This window comes from Astyanax mexicanus, chromosome 1, assembly GCF_023375975.1.
Source record: "Astyanax mexicanus isolate ESR-SI-001 chromosome 1, AstMex3_surface, whole genome shotgun sequence".
Lineage (NCBI taxonomy): Eukaryota > Metazoa > Chordata > Actinopteri > Characiformes > Acestrorhamphidae > Astyanax > Astyanax mexicanus.
This window is the reverse complement of record NC_064408.1, coordinates 63,102,736-63,125,365: the sequence shown is the minus strand read 5'-3', so window position 1 is coordinate 63,125,365 and position 22,630 is coordinate 63,102,736. Positions and strand designations below refer to the sequence as shown.

The 22,630-nt window shown below is 37.4% G+C and overlaps 2 protein-coding genes across 6 annotated transcripts in view; one reads left to right on the top strand and one right to left on the bottom strand.

Moving 5' to 3' along the window:
- Window positions 1-17,916, bottom strand: part of angptl1a (angiopoietin-like 1a) — a 47,516-nt gene extending 29,600 nt beyond the window's left edge. The window contains exon 1 of the mRNA XM_007259484.4: window positions 17,557-17,916. The gene's annotated coding sequence lies outside the window, so the exon portion shown is untranslated. The remainder of the gene's footprint in view (window positions 1-17,556) is intronic.
- Window positions 1-22,630, top strand: part of ralgps2 (Ral GEF with PH domain and SH3 binding motif 2) — a 197,616-nt gene that overhangs the window by 150,532 nt on the left and 24,454 nt on the right. For all 5 annotated transcript variants that reach the window (XM_007259487.4, XM_007259485.4, XM_022664788.2 and 2 more), the window contains one exon: window positions 21,921-22,058. In XM_007259487.4, the coding sequence (XP_007259549.2) occupies window positions 21,921-22,058 (138 nt within the window). The remainder of the gene's footprint in view (window positions 1-21,920; window positions 22,059-22,630) is intronic.

Below are 22,630 nucleotides of genomic sequence, written 5' to 3'. Positions count from 1 at the left end.
TTTGAGTTTAACTACGTTATGCATGCTTGGTCTCAGTCCTGCTCATCTTCAAGTTCAACATTGTACCATTAAGGGTGTGCCGTATTGTATTGTATACAATAATATTGGCAATATTTTTAAATATTGTGAACAATATTATGTCCTGAAATATTGTGCCTTATCACCCACCTCTAATTATCACATCAGGGTACTACTTTTTTTTTTTTACAGTTTTTAGCAAAAGAAAAAAAATTTAGGCTTCTCATTTTCCATTATGTCTCTACTAGAGACAGATCTATATCTGTCCAGCATAATTTATTTTACTTTGATTCTGGATATGTGGAGATATATGGCAGGGGTCGGCAATAGGCGGTCAGTGAGGTTTTTTGAACTATAATGAACGATAATAAAAAATCAATAAATGCTTCTCTGATGAGCTTGTGTTTACGTTCCTCCACTGTCTCTCTGTCGCGCCCAGCGTGACTTTTGTGTGCGCCTGTTTGCACCGTGTTTTTCCACCCGTTCTTGGGCTCCCTATCTCCTTATAAGGGCGTTTTTTTCCGGAAAATATCTGGCCCTTACTGTAAATGAATTGCTGATTGCTGAAATATGGAGTGCATTATTAGTATCATGACATTCTGTATCACTGACTTTTGTTATAAATCTAATAAAATTCTTGTATTTTTTTAATATCTCAGTTAGGGGTGTGCCATATCATATATGCAATAATAAAGTGGACTTTTTTATTTTGTTGCAGTAGTGTGTTCTTTTAATATATATATATATATATCTTTTTTTAATTCAGTGTTCTGTCATATCGCAAAGAGTATAGTTATTGCGAAAATACTTTGAAATATTTTAATATTATTATTTAAGGGACATATTGCCCACCCCTAGTGCCAACAGTCATTTATTTGAAGACTGGTCTGGGTGTGTGTACAGTAGAGCTGCATGATATTGGAAAAAATGACATTGCTCTGATTGCAATATGCATTCTTATGCATAAGTCATTAATTCAACATTTCATAGTATTAATAATGCACTGTAAAATTAAGGATGCCGGCTGATTTGTCACAGAAAATGAGAACAGTGGGATTTTTTTTTTTTTTTCCAATCAAGCAGCAAAAATGCATAACATGTTTAGATTGGTTTACCTAATGTTACATGGCAGATCCAGTGATGTGCCTTTGTGTGATTTCACAAGCACATATTGCGATGACAATGCTAGAACTTTTAATTGTACAGCTCTTTTATACAGGATAGTAGGCTGATATTTTTGGGTGTGTTTATATGTACAGTTGTGGTCAAAAGTTTACATACACTTGTAAAAAAACATAATGTTATGGCTGTCTTGAGTTTTCAATAAGTTCTACAACTCTTATTTTTCTGTGATAGAGTGATCGGAACACATACATGTTTGTCACAAAAAACAGTCATAAAATTTGGTTCTTTCATAAATTTATTATGGGTCTGCTGAAAATGTCACCAAATCTGCTGGGTCAAAAATATACATACAGCAACATTAGTATTTGGTTACATGTCCCTTGGCCATTTTCACGGCAACTAGGCGCTTTTGGTAGCCATCCACAAGCTCCTGGCAAGCTTCAGGTCGAATGTTTGACCACTCTTCTTGACAGAATTGGTGCAGTTCAGCTAAATGTGATGGTTTTCTTGCATGAACCCGTTTCTTTAGCACTGTCCACATGTTCTCAATGGGGTTTAAGTCAGGACTTTGGGAAGGCCATTCTAAAACCTTAATTCTAGCCTGGTTTAGCCATTCCTTTACCACTTTTGATGTGTGTTTTGGGTCATTGTCTTGTTGGAACACCCAACTGCGCCCAAGACCCAACCTTCGGGCTGATGGTTTTAAGTTTTCCTGCAGAATTTGGAGCTAATCCTCCTTCTTCATTATCCCATTTACATTCTGCAAAGAACCAGTTCCACTGGCAGCAAAACATCCCCAGAGCATAATACTACCACCACCATGCTTGACAGTAGGCATGGTGTTCCTGGGATTAAAGGCCTCACCTTTTCTCCTCCAAACATATTGCTGGGTGTTGTGGCCAAACAGCTCAATTTTTGTTTCGTCTGACCAGAGAACTTTCCTCCAGAAGGTTTTATCTTTGTCCATGTGATCAGCAGCAAACTTCAGCCGAGTCTTAAGGTGCCTTTTCTGGAGCAAGGGCTTCTTTCTTGCACGGCAGCCTCTCAGTCCATGGCGATGTAAAACACGCTTGACTGTGGAGACTGACACCTGTGTTCCATCAGCTTCCAAATCCTTGCAGACCTGCTTCTTGGTGATTCTTGGTTGACTCTTGACCATCCTGACCAATCTCCTCTCGGCAGCATGTGATAGCTTGCGTTTTCTTCCTGATCGTGGCAGTGACACAACTGTTCCATGCACTTTATACTTGCGTATAATTGTCTGCACAGTTGCTCTTGGGACCTGTAGCTGCTTTGAAATGGCTCCAAGTGACTTCCCTGACTTGTTCAAGTCAATAATTCGCTTTTTCAGATCCACACTGAGTTCCTTTGACTTTCCCATTGTAGCTTTTGTAGCTGAGTCTAATCACTGGGTCAAATGAGCCCTATTTAAATGGGCTCATGAGAAGTCAACAGCTGTAGTCAATCAGAATCACTTACAAGAAGTGAAGAGGCCATGACATGAAGCTAATTTGATTGACACAACTCGCTACATCACCAAAATTGACAAATTTTGTTGCTGTATGTATATTTTTGACCCAGCAGATTTGGTGACATTTTCAGCAGACCCATAATAAATTTATGAAAGAACCAAATTTTATGACTGTTTTTTGTGACAAACATGTATGTGTTCCGATCACTCTATCACAGAAAAATAAGAGTTGTAGAACTTATTGAAAACTCAAGACAGCCATAACATTATGTTTTTTTTACAAGTGTATGAACTTTTGACCACAACTGTATATACATATATGCAGATGCAGTGATCTCATGCAGTTACAGAGCTCCTCCTAACCACACTATAAAGAGCTAAAGCTGGCACACTGCCTCCTCTCTGGACATCCCAGGAGTCTCCTACCCAACCCATTCTGAGTCATGAGTGACTTCACTCACAGAACTCCTGTTTCAGTCTTTCTCTTCCGCTCTTCTCACCGGCATCGGCAACTTTCATCTTCTGTGTTTACAGCTGTGACCATCAGAGGCCTTTGCCAGTTGGCTGTGATTGTGTTATTGGTAATCCATAGGTCATGCAGCTTCTAAAATGTTCCATAGCCCTTGGGTTTCACAGAACATCTCCAGTGAAAAGTGCGCACTGAAGTCACTGGACTGATGTCAAGCATTTTGAAACAAATCCGCTCCGATGTTTGTGTAGGACTCGGACGTATTAACAGTGGTTAAGGAAGCTATCAAAAACTAATTCCAGTCAGGTGCTGTTGGTGGGTTAGGGAGGACAGTCGATGCTCTGTGACTGAATCATTGTGGAATTCTTAATACAAATAATGAACTAAACTCTGCACTAGTTGCTCCTATCTTCTTGTTAATTCATCTTGAAAATGCCTAAATCATGGATATATGATTACACACAATTTAGAACTGAATAGAACTGCCACAAAAGCTACTGATTTTGTTTCTTTTGTGCTTTTTATTCTCTCCTTTCATGCTTTCTCTTTGTTTTCCTGGCACATCTTGGTTGGCAGTGAGGAATAAACAGTTTTCTGTAATAGTCATCCATCTCTGATAACAATAGCATCTGTGAAGACTCACGTCCTCCTTCCATTTTTCCAGCCGAGCTTTTCAGCAAAGCACTAAATCAGCAACAATTGAAAAGCCTCTCAGCAAGCTTTGGCTTCATAAGCGGTTGTCATAATCTTTTGTGATCTTTCAACACATCAAGCCAGAGAGTGCTGTATGTATGTCATGAAGACAATGCAATGACATATCGCTGCATGATCAGGAAAACATGAGACTGTGTAGTCTTTTATAGCTAGAAATTGGGTTGGAAATATGCTCATTAAAGATATGCATCATTTTAATGTGGTGAACTTGCCATTCAACACATCCATTCACAATTCAAATTCTATTGTTATATAGATGTTAGGCCATTAAATGGCTCTGTCCTTGGTCAGTTATAACTCATTGTTTATTGCTTAGTTTAGTATTGTATTTTTTCTTTTTTCTTTTGTTTCATTTAAAAGAGAAAAAAATGTGCTCCTGATTGCTCCAGTTAATTGTCGGCTTCCTAATGAAGGTTTCGTTGCTAAACAAAGCGAAGATTAAAGATGCCTGAAGTGCTGAAGTGAGAAGGAGGCATTTTGGCACACTGTGGTGTGAGTGGTTATTTTTGTTGCATGTTCATGAACTTTGTATTCCACAAAGATAAAAGCTGTCCACTGTCTATTGTAATACCTTCTATGACATTTTCACACAAAACAACATGCACAAATATAAGTTTTCATCCATCTGGTCTCACACAAACTCTGATCATTTACACTGCCTTGCTATAAACACAATGGCCATTATTTTACCTCACTCTCCAGATAACCCAGCACAACTTTTACCATTGGGAGCATTCCCAAACCATTCATTGAGGTAATACTGCATGATCAATTCACATACTGCTATCCTATCACATTAAACATGTCATTTTATGTAAATCTAACTGAAAATGTAATTTGAATGGCTAAAACATGTTAGAAAATGGTGAAATAGCCTTGTTACAAGGTTTTTTTCATATGCAAGAAAAAAAACTCTTATTTATTTATTATTTTTTTATGTGTTCATTAAGTAATTAGTTAAGCTATTGGAAAAACCACATGGTTGGTGACCCTAATGAATTTACATCACAGCATTAGAGAGAGAAAATAACAGCACGATTCTCTATTTTACAGAATACATTAGAAGAAAAATACAAAAACTATTTTAAAATTAATTAACCCCAAAAATTTAGGGTAGCCAGTCTGGATGGGAAAAAGAAGTACAGATAGAAAAAGGCCAAAAAAGTTTTGGAGCTAGTTTAATGCAGAGATAAGCTAAATACATGTGAAGACAGAGAGATACTGCAAGTGGAACTTCTTTCCTGCGTATTATTGATGAAAGTGATGATAGTATCTTTAAATTGGACAAACATTTGTAAAACATGCTACTCAAATAACTCAGTTTAGAGCTTTTTGAGGAAAGAGACATATAAAGTTGTAAACAAGCTGGATTTTAAAAGCTCTACACATTTTACATTTTACATAAAATTACTACAACAAAAACTTTGAACAAGGAAATGAGTTTTTAAGGTTTGTCTTGGCACACAGTTACTTCAGATAGTGGGTATGGAGTAATGATATATTAATAAGTGTTAATACTAAAGACTAAAGGGTTTTACAGCGCTGTCCAGATACTTTTAGAAGCCAGTCTGGAAATGGTGATGCGCTTAAAGAGGATGTGTTCTCTTGTACAGGAAAAAGAGCAGGAAGCTGAATGTCTGTAATTGGGACCCAATGGACAAACAAAACATTGCAGAGAGATAAAAGGATCAGATAGAATAGAGATAGCATAAATACATCAAGAGCATCAGAGACTGAAATGAGCTCGATTTTGTTTTTTAACTAGGAGTGTTAAATAAAACAGCCTTTTCTTCACAAACTCTTAAGGAGGTCAGTCTCTGGTCTTATTAACAGAATTATTTAGCCATTGTTTAAAGCAAGAAGTTCAACATAAGATTGGATTCTCACTTAATCTCAGCCTTAGATGCTCCACTATGTGATGCTCCACACTGTGTGTGGTAAATATTGTTTGTCATGATTTCATGATGTTAATTAACAGTACATAAACATGAATGCGTTCATTTTAAATATTTTAAACACTTTCATAAAGTCAACCCTACTTGGGGTCCATGTAAATTTTAACTGTTAGTTAAGGTAGATGAGCTGATCTGTTGATAAAAGAGAGATGAAAAAAAAAAAACAGTAATAAAAATTGTTGTATTGTAGAAGGAACATGTTTGGCTTTACAGTTAATTGCTAATGTCTGCTGCCATGACTTTCTCATGACCACTCTGGTTCAGCGTTCAGCAACTGTAAAGAAGAGGGACTTTATCACTCATTAAATGGGACACTGTCCAGTTAGCTAGCTTGTAAGAGCTACAGTATTTTACAACTGTTGAATAGTTTAGTTTTTTTGTGCAGGTATTAATTGTTAGAATCTTTGTCAGTGTTTCTCTATATAAAGGAAAATATGTCTCTAATAGGAACACTGCAGGGTTCCTGCGGGTCCTTAAAAAGTCTTAAATTGACTTGAATTTACTGTAAATTTGCTGTAGGTATTAAATTGTCAGACCGTATGTTTCATGTCTGTGTGAAAGCACATGCTAACTTCAGCAGTTAGTTAGCTAAGACTACCTGGGAGAGGACTAAGCTTAGCAGGGAGCTAGCAATTAGCATTAGCGTTGAGCTAGCTAACGTTTCCATGAGAGAACTAAGGCTAGCGAAGCTAACATAAGCGGCGAGCTTGCTAACATTACTGGGGAGAGAAGTAAGGTTAGTGCTAGGTACTACTTTAAAATAAGACTACCTTTATAAAGGGTTTATAAATGGTTTACAGTTTATTAATGGTTACTAATTAGGTTGTAATTGACTTAAAAATCATTAATAATCAGTTATAACACATCTGTAGAAAGGGCAACAATATAGATGGCTATAGTTGGCAATATAGAAGCATTTACAACCTAATTAGTAACCCCTAATAAACTAATTGTAAACCATTTATTAACCCTTTATAAAGGTAGTCTTATTTTAAAGTGGTACCGAGTGCTAGCTACATTAGCATCGAGCTAGCTAACGTTCTAACGTTAGCACCGAGTTAGCTACGTTACCAGAGAGAACAAAGGTTAGCGGGAGCTGCCTAACATTAACAGGGAGAGAACTAAGGTTATTAGAGAGCTAGCTAACATTAGCGGCGAGCTAGCTAACATAACATTAGTGGCAAGCTAACTAAATTACTACGTGGCGGGTTAGCTACGTTACCGTACATTATTTTATACTAAAGTATACTAAGGTCTCAAAAAGCATTAAATTTGACTTTTAAAATGGTGCAAGAACCTTACACTGATTAGTTTGCATGTTTTTAATCAGCTTTTTTAAAAGTGGTATGAACTTTCAAAAATGTGTGAATGTAAGTCCAGCCCATGACAACGTAGTTTAACAGTTTTTATCTTAGAATGTTGGCTTCTAAAAGCTATTATGTGGGGCTTTGGTTTATACAATTACAGTTCATAATTTAGAAAGAAAAACTGGAAAAAAAACGTCTTTTTAAGGGCTGCATGGATGAGTTATGTAAAGTATGGACTTCTGCTCGACATATCTCAAAAATGGCTCAGCTTTTAAAGGTAGAAAGTGCCTGAATGGATATCTGTAGTGCACTTGCACCAACTTTTATTAGTCAGATGGGAAGAAGGTTTTGTCTTTTGGCTTAATTCAGCTTGATAGCCATCAGTATCATGAAGTTACTTGCCTAGGGTTGTCTGAGGTTTTTGGAGCTGTCCATCAGACCCTGCAGAGAAAAGTTAGTTCTTGAATGGCTTTCAAATAGACCTTTTCCTGTCTATTGAATAAAGAAACCCAGCATTAGTTAGAAATTGCGACACTACTTAAAGCCGTGCTGAGGCAGGAGGTTAAAGATTCACGACTGGATTTGCATTCAACTCACTGACATGCGTACATGTGCAGATCTGTGCACGAGGAGCCTATATGCTTAGCTGCGTGTGATCACGAACACACTTGAGTTATTGCAGCAGGGCCAGGAGTGAAACGGATTTGGACGAGATTTATTTATTTTTATAGCGAATGTATTTCCCAGACTTTTAAACAGTATCAGAGATTACTGTGAGATCCACATCTGGCTGTCAGACTTTCCCAAGACCGGTCTGAGGGGAGACACTCGGTGAAGAGAGCGCAGGAGGAGAGCTGAAGGATCTGAAAGAAAGTGAAAGGGATCAGAAAGTGTACAGAGATGGAAAGCGCAAAGAAGCGCACAGTGAGAGGTGATACTGTATTGTTTTTGGATGGTTCGGGACAACGCAGAGAGCGGTATTAACTGTCCTCACACTCAGCTCTAAAATTCATGACAGCTGCTGTTAAAGTATGTGAGGGAAGGTAAGAGAAATAGGGGTAATAATAGTAATAGGGGTAATAAACTTGGTATGAAAAAAAATATTAATGGACTGAAGTGTTACAGTGTGTTTTGCTGTATTGATTCTCAAAACGCAGTATCACTTTTTAAAAATTAATGTAGGTTACATGCAGAGATCACTTTTTTGCAGTTAGCAGTGTTGGTTAGATCTGCTGTGTTGCTGTACTAATTGCTATTCTCTCTATGGGCTAGAAAAATGAACTCTTGAGAGAGATATCCAGTTAGCGGCGTTAAAAGTTTTCTTTTTCTTTTCCTTCACAAGAAATATCTTAGACATTTTGCAAATATGTAAATCTAGTCGTATGTCTAGTCGAGTTATAAACAGTAAAACAAAAAAAAAAGAAAACGCCTTTCTGATGGAACCCAGCTGAGCCCAGCCTATTTAACAATTTCAGACCCAAATTATATTCCAGGGATTGAAAAATATAAAAAAATATATAAGAATGATGTTTTTTTTTTTTTATCTGTGCTGGACACAAACAGGACTGTAATATTTTAGTAAAAACTAATAGTTTATAATAATAGTTTAACAATTTATTATTTTTCATTTATATTTGATATTGACCTTTTAGATTCACAAAACATTGCTAAACAGTAAAATAAACATTATAAAAAGTGTTCTAAATCACATAAAATAAGTAACAATTAGCTCTTACGTCGGCTCTAGTGCTGCCATGTCCTAATATGCAAGATGCTGTGTTTTCCACTGCAGTGGGCGGGGCTAAGCTACTGTTTTATTGGCTGGTAAACTTTTTCATTGAGTAATATATGGTCTATTCTGATAGACAACATGCCTTGACTACTGTTATGTGCAACAAAACGTTAAAAAAAATCAACTATGTATGTCTATTGTAATGTTTTAGGGTCTGAAAGTGATATACAGTGATGTGTCTGCAGCTTGTACCAATTCTGTAGTTCTATCAGCTTACTCTGACAAAGGAGCCCCTATAATGAGACTCTCACAGAGCTGCAGTAACTCCTAGCTCACGAATATGGTCTGAATATTAAAAAATTTTGAGAAATATCATCCGACTCCTGCTTATTTTGGCCAAAAAATTTTCTATACCAATACTTAACCAATCAATCTTTCCATCTCTACTTTTATATTATGTTTTCCAATAAGATAAGTCATATGCCTTGCTTATAGTATTCCAGTATCGTGATACGCATCAGATCATCAGTTCATATTTGCCCTATTTGTGCATGCACTGAGTAGAACTGCTGTTTTTTTCATGTAGAGACATCATACAGACCACACACTTGCACAGATTCAATATGGCAGCAATTAGTGACATAGTCAACCATTTGAAGCAGGACCAAAGATCAGGAAGCCAGGAAGCCTCAACATGAAGGACCCGTATTCACTCTGGAGGAAGCACTGACATAATGAAGGATAGCGGAAGAGAGCGAATGTGGGGGTGGATGGGAGTTGGGAGTGAGGGAGGGAGAGGAGGGAGGGAGGGAGGGATTGGGGGATAAAGGAGAAAAGCTGAGAGTAGAGAACTGGTCAGATGTGCTTTGTTGTACATTGTAACCTCATCCCTTCTTTAAAAGGAGTGTAGAGGGAAATTGAGTCTGGCACAGTGGTGGGAAAGGAGAGTGTGATGTGATGAATTTATGGAGTGGTGGAACTGGGCACTCGGGAGCCCTAATTGGCTTTGGAGCCGACACTGGAGGCTAGGGTGCCGTATGAAAAGAAAACTCTTAATTCAACAGAGCGCAGCCTTTCTGGGGAAGCAGTTTGGGTTGGAAAGCTCAGAATTTAGCCAAGATCTGCAGCCACAGGACACGTTTTACATGATCTTTTAAAGAGTCCTCCATTCTAACCACTTTCTCAGAGCTGTGAAAGTCAGTCCTCTGATACACTTATATAGAGTAAATGGCAGAAGGGTTTCTACAGCATTGCTTCAAAAAAAATAAAAAAATAAATCACAATTTTGATTCTTTTGTTCTGAGGAGCATAATCATGTTCCTGATCTCCACACTGCTGCCTTGTGATTGCAGAGGAAGGAATTTTAAGAGATTGAAAAGTTTACCAGCCTCCAGGTCCTATAGAGAGAGTTACAACCCCATAATTCACTACTTGGGATGTGTATCTGTCTGTTTCTGAAAATTCACAGAGATAACCCACCACACAATTAGGGCTATGTTTTTTATTGGCAAGAACTTGACGGTACAATATGTGTCACAATGCAGCAGCTACAATTTAATATAAACTGTATGAAAGGGGATATATTGTGATAGTTTAAGTCAAAATTCAGGAAAACTGTCAAGATACACACAATCATAACAATCAAGAAAATTCCTTACTTTTATGTGCAATGAGAACAGTGAGATCTAGTGGTCAGTAAACAGAATGCCAAATGAGCCCCAAATATTTTCATTTAAACTAATAAATGAAAATGTATATTTTAGTTTACCCCTAGGCCTAATAAACATTGTTTGAGTCTGATGTGTAATTTATGCATAAAAGGCCACTGAACTGACTGAGCATGACTTTTACAGGTTAATCCTTGAAAATGTTACCCAATCAGGGGTTGATTTTCTGCATGTGATTTGCATTGAATGAAAAGTTTGCGTTTTTCATACTCTTAACTTGTTTTACACCTACTACCAAGACTTACTGATGAACTAACTGATAAACTGATGATCTAAATAGGTATCTAATGGACATAAAATCAATCTATAATAAAAATTGTAATTTAAAACTCAGTAATAACTTTGTTTAGAAATCTATGTCTACATGCAGGGCCAAAGTGAACTCAGCCTGACCAGTGGTAATGTGTATTTAGAGTTCCTTGTTTTTAGTGTGTGTGTGTGTGTGTGTGTGTCCCACCCCTCTGCATATGTTTTCTATTAATGCTTGGGTCTGTTTTTCCTGTCTTGAAAGAAAGAGGTCAAACTGTATTCTTCTGTCTCACCAGGGCTGAGAGATTCACATAGAGCTTTTCTCAGAAACTGGTGTAACCGTCGCACTAAAAATCCTGCTTATGGTCCTGCTGTTGACTAATGTGGTCATACTGAAATTAGGTGTAAAATTCCCTTTATTCAAAGTGTACTGAGGGTCTGGTATTTAAATTAGTATTAACTAGGGAAAGAGAGAGGTGATTACATGGTCAAATGGTCACATGACGCATTTGAGTAATATTATCTATTAACATTCATTTGCTGCAAGAACAGATAGATAACAGCATATGTCTAGTGTGTTATCAGTATATAGCCTAGCATATCCCATTACTGATCAGTTGTATCCAGGGTGCATATAGTAGTAATATAGTGAAATAGTGATAAATCATGTTAGTTATTCTAAATAAAATAAATATTTTGTATTTAAATAATAAACATTCCCAAATATCTCTAAGACATTTAATTTAGGATTTTTTTATCAGTGATTTTAAACCCAGTTCCCAGTTTTTATATTTGTAGTGCCTATGTTCATATTCTGCTTCAACCAGCTAACTCTTTTGCAAAATGAGCACATAAACAAAAATACATTAAGTGACAAAAAAACACCAGTTCTATTTACTAAACATGTGCCTACAATAATAATAACTTCTTCACTGAGCTTCTGAATTAAACCAGCATTTCGGAAAATTTCATTTAAATTGTATTGTATTGACACAGATGTCAGCTTACCTAAACTGTGTGGCTGTATTATCTATTTAAAAAAAAACGTAAATAACAGTAGTGCTCCGTGTTCATCATATTAAAGAACATGGATTAGATTTGGAGGCAAGAAACAGGAACTAGGACATCCTTAATTAAATTCTAAAAAGATGCCTGAAGATGAAAAGAGCCATTGCGTGCATTGAACTCATTTACAATAGTCTGGCATCCAAATGTAGCTAGCAGACAGCTGTCCTGTGGTCAGAAGTGTTTGCTGATGAAGGACAAGAGCACAAATGAGTCACACAAACACACTGACCAGACTGTTTCAGACAGGTCATTTAGTCAATTTAGCATATGCCTTATTTGAGTTAGTTATTCTGTGGAGAAAGGGTGTAATTTTTGCTATGCTGAGGTCTTGTATAGGTATTAAAAGCCCTGAATTTGAAGTCCCCAAACAGTAGTGCCCCTAACAGTTTAATTAGCCAACATCTTGTTAAGAAAGACTGATAATATAATAACTGATACAGTAATGCTCAAGAGATAAATCAACAGTTCAGTTCTAAGCATGTAGCAGTTCATTGAGAAACTTCATTCTAAAAGTTTTCATTCCACTCAAGCTCAAAAAGTCTATTGATTATCATAACGATGGCATGTTATAATGTAATATCACTGTTGTTTTAAAGAGAACTGCTAAATAAACATTGCAACCTTACTGGGAAAAAAAAAACTTTAATTGGAAGTCAATTTAAATCCTATTTCAAATTTATTCCAATATAGGACTTCAGATTTTAAAATAGTGTGAAGATAACTGCCAGATTGGAATGATGGCTTTATTATGAAAGACAAAATTAAGAGAAACTTCCAACTCTTATCTGTCATGAAAAAAAAATCATAACTTTCTATGGAAGAATAATAAAACAAAATTAACCCTTTGAAACCCTGCATCCATTACAATGGACATCATGAATTTTCTTTATTTCTAAATGTTTTGTTGCTCATCATCACTATATCAGAGCTGTTGTCCATCAGAATAGACCATGAAGCAGCCAGTGAACAAGTCTATAAACCAACGAAACACTAATTTGGCCCCCCACCCCCACCTAGAGAAAGTAACAGCTAATTTGAACTAATTTAATGTGATTTAGAACACTTTTTTAATCATGTTTAGGGATAATTTATGAAATAAAAAGGTCAAGTTGAAATATAAAATATTGCATGTAAGCTTTGAATGCAATGGAAATAAAACAAAAGAAAAAAAACTTAAATATTTTAGTGAAACGGATTCATTTGCTATATAGATTTTATAGAAGAATATTGGAGTCTTCTGTGCATCACAGACAGAAAACAGCATTCTTTTTTTTGAAAGGGTTGGTTAAGTAGATAAATAATTGATATGTATTAATCCATTAAGTCATTTCAGATAATTTCTTTTCATTTGTTTGTCATCAAAGTTTAAACCAGTGTAACGAACAGCTATCAAATTCCAAAGACGTCTGTGGAAAAACAGCAAAAGTTGTTTTTTACTGTTTTCCGATCTGTCAGCCTCTTTTTTTAGAGTACAGATATGTATACATGGGGCAGGGGGTGCTATTTTTTACTGCGTATTTCCTTGAACTACAAATCTGTGTGTGTAGTGAGCCAGCGAGTTGGCAGTTGGAGCGTTGCAGCAGATGATGATAAAACCTCCTGGAAGTAATCCCACTTCAGCTAAACACCCCAGGCTCACAGCTCTGACAAGGTGTGTGTGTGTATGTGTCTCATGCTGCATCCCTCTGGCAGACATCCTTTCCTCTTCCATGTCATCTGTGTTATGATTGGCCAGCCAGTGCTCAGGGCCTTTTCCCTTATTTACCACTGCCTCCAGCACAAACAGCACTCAGCAGCAGATTCTGAGGAGAAGTTTCATGTCTTTGAACAGTCTCTCGAGACTGAGCACAAATCATTTCCACCACGGACAGAACGCAGCTTCTCTCCTCTCTGAACCGCTACACTTTACAGACTGCTGTAAACAAGCTGCTGGACTGCTGGAGAAAAACAAGGCAGGTTGAGAACGTTCAGGGGCGACTGAGTAGTTTTCTGGACATTAGAAGTATGTTGTGAGTGTGTGTGTGTGTGTGTGTGTGTGTGTGTGTGTGTGTGTGTGTGTGTGTGTGTGGCTATCCTTGTTTTTCTTGTGTGTTTTTCTTGGTAGTGTTCTACCCTCTTTTGCAGCACATTTGTAGCAGCAGCAGCAGGTGAACCATGCGCCAAACACTTGAGCACGGAATGTTCTCAAAAGATAAATGACATGGCATGAAGTGTGTTTGTGTGTGTGGATGCTTTTTACTGCTCTCCCAGGACCCACGTGTTCTTAACCTTTCACATTCTCCTGCTTTTATTTGGAGCTAATTCTGGCCATCGCCCACTTGTAGGAGAGGAATATGGATTTCAGCCTGACCTTCGTTCCAGTTGTTCTAACAGTGACCACCTTCAGGTTCATATTTACTCTCATATTATTGACAAAACATCTTCACTCACAGTTCTCTCTGCACACATCAGTGACTTCCACCTCCTCAACTCTAAAAGTACACCCTCAGAATTAAAGTTTTTTTTTTGTTATACCGTAGAAAAGCTATTTTTGCTAGAGATGTAGGTGTGAAGAACTTTTTGAAACATTTCAGTGAATTCACACTCATAGCTCTTAGAACAATTGCTCTTTATGATGTCAAAAATGTGAATGTACTTGATTCAGTGTGAAATGATTTTAATTGTCGATATGGCCTTCGACATGCAGTTAATTGGAACTAATGCATTAGTTAAAAGTGTATACTTCTATTCCAAGGTAAAGAGAAAGGCAAGATCCTGTTTTAATGACTACAGTGTCTGTGTCAGCAGTTATTACGTTTTTGTGTATATTAGACTGTCCAAAAATACACATTCAGGCTTAAAGGCATTAAACCTTCTGAATTTAGCTAACTCTACCCTCTGCTCAAATTTTAAAAAGGCTAGAAAAAGTTTGGGGTAGTTTGGGAGGGGCACATGCACTGAGTGATGTATGGGTTTAATTGTAATGTGTCTGAGCATGAGCGCTTCTTCATGATATCTTCTTGAAAAAATGCCAGTGTTGGAAATTTTAAATACTCAAGAATTATGAGCAGAACTTTTGCCAAGCCCCACTGCCTTTCTAACGAAACATTTAGTTCTTGAGAGTTCTAGATGTACTACCAGTAATTATATTCTCAACATGCTCAGAAATGATGTAATCACAGTTAAAGAATTAAGTGCAAGCCTGCAGTTTATGGGGTAAAATACATTTTCCAAGGATTCTGCAAACAGGAGTGTGCTGTTAGCTTAAAAACACACAAAAAAAAGAAATCCTCCACTGTCATGCTGGAGTATGAGTGTGTGCGCTCACGTACTCATGAACAGGCAGGCTATCAGGTAACTGGGTTCTGTGTTTCTACATGAGGAAGCGGTTAGCATAAAATGACCTTGTGTCTTGGTGGGTTTGTTTTTCTTTGAGCGGGTCTTTTATGAATGGAACCCCTTATCCCATCCAAAACAGTAGAGAAGCACTGTGCGGAGGGAGCCACCAAGAACACACAAGCCCCTCTACCCCGAGAGCCCCTCTGCAGAGCCCACATCACAGCACGTCATCCTAAAGAAGTGCAAATACAGAGCATACGATCCACCAAAAACACATCAGAGCCTATTGTAGAGTCAGAGATATGGAAAACGCTGAACAAGGCTGTGGGCGAGCTGCCTTTAAGCGTTTAGGGCCACCAGATGCCCACCTCTTTACCCTCCACCCCCCACTGCTCCAGAGAAACATGTACCACCCAGATTCACACCAGAGTCAAACACAGCCGGAGCTGTGTAGAGTCTTAATAAGAACTACACTTTTCAGAATGCCCCCAAATTAATGTGAACGTAAATTCTAATTGTTTGCTATTAGCAATAAGGATTATTAATTGTAGTTAAACCCCCTTTAAGCTTCATTCTACCAGGCAGTATAAATCTACAGTAGATGTTTGTTTTTTAGTTGTCATGGTTCTCAGATTATAGTTCTACTGCGCTTACTAAAGAACGCCTGAAGAATCCTGTGGTTAACAGTGTAACTCTGAAGAGATTAGAGGTTCAGAATTCTGCTTATAAATAAAAGCATTCTTTATGAACTGCAATCAGAGACTAGACTCTTTCAAATGGACCACACAAACACACACACACACACACACACACACACACGTATACACATGCACAAATTTCTGTTATCTGAAAAAGTTTCATTTTGACTAAAAGTGGGAGTGTTTCTTAGGAACTGTATAGGGAATGTCATAAAAACAGATTTTTCCATTATTCAGATGGATGCTATGTTAAAAATATCAGTATTAGGAGAAAATCCCTTAAAAAATTGCTTAATAATAATCAATGTTGGACTGACGTTTTAAATTTGACCAGTTTTATTTAGTGTATTTAAAAACCTGCTTTTATAATACTGTGGAAATAAGTCTTTTTCTCTACAGTGCTAATCTAGCTTTTGCTGGAGTCGCAGTTTTTACATTAATGTATCCTTCCTAACCTATAGTTACCCATTTCTATGCTTTCCTAATTTTTTTATTATAGTCAACATTGACGTTTTTAATCAAATTAATTGAATGTGGGAACTCTACTCATCTGACACTCTTAAAAATGAGTGTGCTTCAAATGGAACTTTGAGTGATGCCATAGAAGAACCACTTATGTTTCCTTAAAGAACGTTAGGCCTTGTTTAACAAATGTTTTATACACAAAAAAAATATATACTGTCTAAGATTCACTTACTGTATTTGATTTTACAAAGACTCTGACAGCAACCTTTGCTTTATCAATTGAAATTTCTTCAATTTACATTAACAAACATCTCAATTATTATAAGACCAGAGCTGTGAAAAATATATAAATTTTAAAAGCGTGATTTGAATGTAGACTTTTTCTGTTCTGACAAATATAAGAAAATCCTTAGAAAGATATTGGTGAAAGATGCTCCATATTTGTAATATAGATGTGTCATGATTAAATTGTAACATAGTTGCTTATAAAGAAATATTGGAAGCACGTTTCTTTTTTTAGTCTATAACAAAGAAATGGGATGTAGGCTGCTTTTGTTATAAGCTCCAAGAATTACATTATAAAGTAATCTGACTCAATATCTATAACATTTGTGAATTTTCACAACCCTGTTATTGACACATTGCTGACGTAACTGACATAACTGCATATCTATTCATCATTCTTCTACCTGTGGTTACACTGACTTTCTTAATTGCATCTTCAGTTCTGCTGTAGAGCAGCTTTTCTGCACCCCAACCCTGTAGAGACTGCAGAGAACTCTTCTAGTCTTACGCTCAGTAATGAAAACAGACCCTCTTATCCAGCTGTTAGCCCTTTACCCACCGACTCTCCGTACAGTGGTGGGGAATAATAGCTTCTCCAAATAGCTTCTGTTGTTATTCTAAGACGTTTCAGAGGAGCCCTGCAGCTTTGAACTCATTCCAGTTTTGGCCCACTGGTTTACACAGGCTCTGTAACTGGCATAATCCTGTTCAGGGCCACTGCTAGACTCTCTGACCTGCCGGCCGGCCGGCCAGGAGCAAAGTCAACCTTCAGAGCTAAACACTACAGCATGTGCTGAGCAGGGAGAGGAAAGACAGATAGGCTTTCCTGAGGACATGCCGCAGCTGTTGAGAGGACTGAAAGAGTGAAAGGAGAGAGAGATAGGAGTTAGTAAGTGAGGAAGAATATAAATCTCATGTTAAAGAAAAGGAAAAATTGTATTCTATTCACACTCACCTTTCTTTTTCCCCCCAAGGCTGTTTGTATGTTTGCTTTGTTGTCTATTTGTATGATTGAACACACTGAGCTGAATCAGTTCTGTGGACTCGGCTGTTGTCTGCAGTTGGAAGTTGTGTGGAAGTCCTCAGGGCCGTGCTTGACTCTCATGTCCCACGTTTGAGGCCTCCTCTCTTGAGCAGCTCCAGGCTGGATCCCCTTCCCTGCTCTTCCCACCCCCCTGCTTCCAGAGATCCAGCGGTGAGCTCGTCTCTGACTTCAGCAGCTCTGGAGCCGCGGCATCGCTCTGCAACTCCCAGCTGCTGCCTTCTGGAGACTGAGCCGCCCTCGGACGCTGCCTCTGCCTTTTCACAAAGGATTGGGGAGGTGAAGGAGAAAGGGAGGAAGAGGAGGAGGGATGGAGGAGGAGAGGTGGTGGAGAGGGAGAGAGAGGGGGAGAGGGTGTGGGGGTCAGGGCTTTTTCCCTTTTTTTTTTTTTCTTTTTTCCCCCCTTCAACTTTAATGTTTTGGACTGCCCCAGTACTCCTCTGATGTAACTGAGGCTGAAACAGAGCCAGAAGAAGTTGACTCCTCCTAAAGTTACGGCTCTCCCTTCAATCACGTCCTTCTTTCCCAGAGACAGAGGGGAGAGAAAGAGAGAGAGAGTGCAGAAAAAAGTCCTCTAATGTCCAAACTGTGGTCTGAGTAGAGACAGCACTCTGTCTCTGTTTCTCTCTCTTTGTCTCTGTCTTTTTCTCACTGTCTTTGTCTCTGTTTCTCTTTATCTGTCTGTTTGTTTTTACAGTATCTCTCCCATCCCCTCTTTAAATCTCTCTCTCTCTCTCTCTCTCTCTCTCTCACAGTTGCTTTATCTTTCTGTTTGTCTCTTCGTCTCTCTCTCTGTCTGTCATGTTTTCTTTGTCTCTTTCTCTCTGTTTGTCAAGTTTTCTCTTTTTGTTTGTTTATTTGTTTCAGTCTCTCACAGCCTCTTTGTCTCTCTCTGTCTGTCATGTTTTATTTTTGTCTCTTTTTCTCTGTCTGTCATGTTTTCTCTGTCTCTTTCTCTCTGTCATGTTTTCTCTTTGTCTCTTTCTCTCTCAGTCTGTCATGTTTTCTCTGTCTCTTTCTCTCTCAGTCGCTCAAGTTTTCTATATGTTGCCTTCTCTCTCAGTCTGTCAAGTTTTCTTTTCATCTTTCTCTCAGTCTGTCAGGTTTTTTCTTTGTCTCTTTCTCACTGTCTGTGAAGTTTTCTTTTTCTCTTTCTCTCTGTCTGTCAAGTTTTCTCTTTATCTTTCTCTCTCAGTTTGTCAAGTTTTCTCCTTGTCTCTTTCTCTCTGTCTGTCAACTTTTCTTTGTCTCTTTCTCTCTCAGTCTGTCAAGTTTTCTATTCGTCTCTTTCTCTCTGTCTGTCATGTTTCTCTTTTTGTTTCTCTTTTGTTTCAGTCTCTTATGGCCTCTTTGTCTCTCTTTGTCTTTTTGTCTCTCTTGTTTAAAGCTCTCCTTTTCTCTCTCTTTCTCTTTTTCTTTCTCTTACAGTCCCTTTCTTTCTTTGCCTGACTCTTTGTTTCTCTTGGTCTCTTTGTCTTTCCTGGTTCTTTCTTATCTATTTTTTTTATTTTTTTCCTCTTTCTAGCTCAATCTGTCTCTCTGTCTCTGCCTCTCTCTATCTCTCTGTAATGTGAGTGAGGTTAGGGATAGTTATTTTTTGCTATATGAAGTGAATTGCAGCTGAAGGTGTGTGTGCTGTGTTTTAGTGGGTAGTGCTGATTTGTTGCAGTTGACTGCGCAGTAGTGCTGATTAGAGCCGGGGGGATTTTCCGTGCACGCAGACACTATGTAATGTATGTGTGCACACGTGCGTGTCTCTCAGAGGTACATAGTCAGGTTAAGTGTTTAGGTATGAGCAGACAGCCAGATCTATACTAGGCAGAGCTCTGAGTCATGGCCAGAGAGCACACTGCTTCTGAAGGGGCATTGTTTGGTCAAGCTTGTCTCTAAGTTAGTATTTCACTTCAGTTTTCACTTTTTCACTGAATGACACTCCAATGACAGATACAGAACACCCGGCCCCCGCACGCTCTGTTTTTAATCAGTCTGATCACTGGGGCAGATGATAAGACTCTAAATGAGTTCCTCTCTCTGAGCCTCAGTCCTTCATTTACCATGTCATCATCTCTTTAACAGCCTGCTTCCTCTTTTCCTAAATGCTGTTATTACTAATGATGTAACCCTTCACTGATACAACACAGTTGTCTTAAATTAGAAAGCACACAGACTATTGCATTACAGTCCTCGTGTGAGGGGTTTCCTGTTAATTAGGCCTTCTTATAGCTAAATACGGCTGTGCAAAAACTCTTTAAACTCAGCAACTGTAAAAAGTTATTTAAAGGATATTTTTAATGAGTGATGTCAGAATGGAAATGTTTTTTCCAGATGTTTGAAGAATGAGAAAATCCCCATGCAGAGTGAAAAATAGGGTGAACTATAGGAATTCCTAAATGGGGTTAGTGAGATGACTGTGATAAACTGCAAAAATATAACTTAAAACATTATTACTGTTAAAACAAACCAGTGTATAAAGAACCTAATATTGTAATGATTTTCCATTAGTATTAACATGAAATTTCAATCAGTTCTTAACAATTTAATAATTTATAACAAATCATTTACATGAAGACTATTAACTTCTTTGCAATAAGCTATTACAAGGAATTAGCCTAAAATTAAATTGATTCCAAATAATGCATCACAAAAATATCACAAAAATAACCTAAACATGTAATAAAGTCTCAATAATTGAACAAACTGTGAATAAAATGTTCATATTAAAACGTAATTGAACTTGATAAGATGAAATGATTTATTTAATTCTCAGGTGGTATGTTACTGTGAAAGTATTTCAATATGAAGTGCTTCATCTGATCAGTATTATAGTATTATTATAAATTTTTTTTTTTCATTTTTGGATTATTGATCAAATAGAAATGGTGCAAAATTATAGATTCTTTAGAAGGTTATTATTATTAGAAGGTTATTTTTTTTCTTACACTTTGTATGTTTCTATAAATGTATACGTTTTTTCTATAAAAAAACGAAATTTCTCTGATTTTGCTTTTTAAAGGTATATGTCTGAATAAAATGAGCATTGCTGTTTTATTCTATGAATTACTGACAACATTTCTTCCAAATTCTAAATAAATATTGTCATTTAGAGCATTTATTTGCAGAAAATGAGAAACGGCTGAAATAGCAAAAAAGATGCAGACCTTTCAGTGCTCAATTAATACAAAGAAAACAATTAATATTCATAAAGTTTTAAGAGTTCAGAAATCAATATTTGGTGGAATAACCCTGGTTTTTAAACACTGTTCTCATGCATATTGGCATCATGTTCTCCTCCACCAGTCTTACACACTGCTTTTGGATAACTTTATGCCACTCCTGGTGCAAAAATTCAAGCAGTTCAGCTCAATTTGATGGCTTGTGATCATCCATCTTCCTCTTAAATATATTCCAGAGGTTTTTAATTTGGTAAAATTAAAGAAACTCATCATTTTTAAGTGGCCTGTTATTTTTTCTTATATATATATATATATATATATATATATATATATATATATATATATATATATATATATATATATATATATATATATATCTTATTTACAGATTAGCTATATGTATGTATGTAGGATAATATTTGTAAAATTTGAGAAGGACTATAGACAGAATAATGTTCCTAAGATAATGTGCAGGCTCTTTTTAAAGCTAACAGTGATAGTAATGTATTAGACTGTAGTAATGTGTTCCAGTCCGCTCCTGCTATCACTTCTTCCTGAAGACGAAAGCCTGTAGTCTGAAGTGGCACCTTGAAAAATATCCCTCTCTCCCAAAGTCCATCATTCTTCTTTTTAGTGTTAATGTTTTCAGTCATAATGTTCCTAATACGCTCAAATATTTATCCTTTGCGAAATAAGCGTTTTCCCCACAGCCAAAGACGACAATCCATCTACTCTACTTCCTCTGGGCTGGAGTCTTTTTTTTCTGTAGCAGAGAAAGAGGGAGACACATGTCTTCATCTCCTCCATTTGTTTATTCTGTGAGACATGCACAGCTGGACTGGACTGTGCGACACCTTGAAGACTGGAAACCTATCATTATGGCACTTTAATGGGAATGGAATGTGTTTGTGTGTGTTTGGCTGATTGTTGAGCGCGGTAGGAAGTGGTGTGTTTGGCAGGAATGGGATGACCCTGCTGGCCCGGTGTACTTTCTGTTAAGATGCCGCAGCTGGAGACTGTTTGCGTAGCATTGTGCTCAAAGAACAACACTAGTGCAGAGAGTGTAAACTGACCTTTCTCTCTGTGTTTCTCTGTCCTCTTTAGGTATGTACCTGTCTGATCTGACCTACATCGACTCAGCGTATCCCTCCACCGGCAGCATTCTGGAGAATGAGCAGCGCTCCAACCTGATGAACAACATCTTGAGAATCATCTCAGACCTCCAGAGATCCTGTGAATATGGTGTGTAGCTCTGTTTCTGAACTTAAATATCTGAATTTCTTATGAATTACAAAGACAAAGGAGAATTTTTTCACTGTTCTGTAATATTGCTTACAGCTGATGGTGGAATATGTAGGAGGAATGAACTTTCACTAACTGGCTTGTTGTAGTGGTGCCGTCCTATTACAGTATCACACTTTTGAGCTCTGTAAAGAAACAACCATTTTTCGTATACAAGTGCACAAGGCAGACTGCATGGCTTTGTGCTAGAATTTACACCGGTGGCAATGGAACTAAATGAAGCACTTAAATTCAATCATTAAGGGCTGTGTCCCAATTCTCTCCATATAGTGTATAGTATTTGGGGCACTCTTGAGTTAAGTTTTTGAGTCATTCAAGCTTAACCTTTAATACTGTTTAACTTTTTTGCACTATAAGGTTTACCAGATTATAAGGCACACTATCAATGAACATCTATTTTCTGGTCTATTTTCATACATAAGGTGCACTGGATTATAAGATGCATTATGCAACACTAGTAAGACACAGAGGTGCTGCCATGTTTCCTTCTAATTCAGCAGGACCTGTAAAGC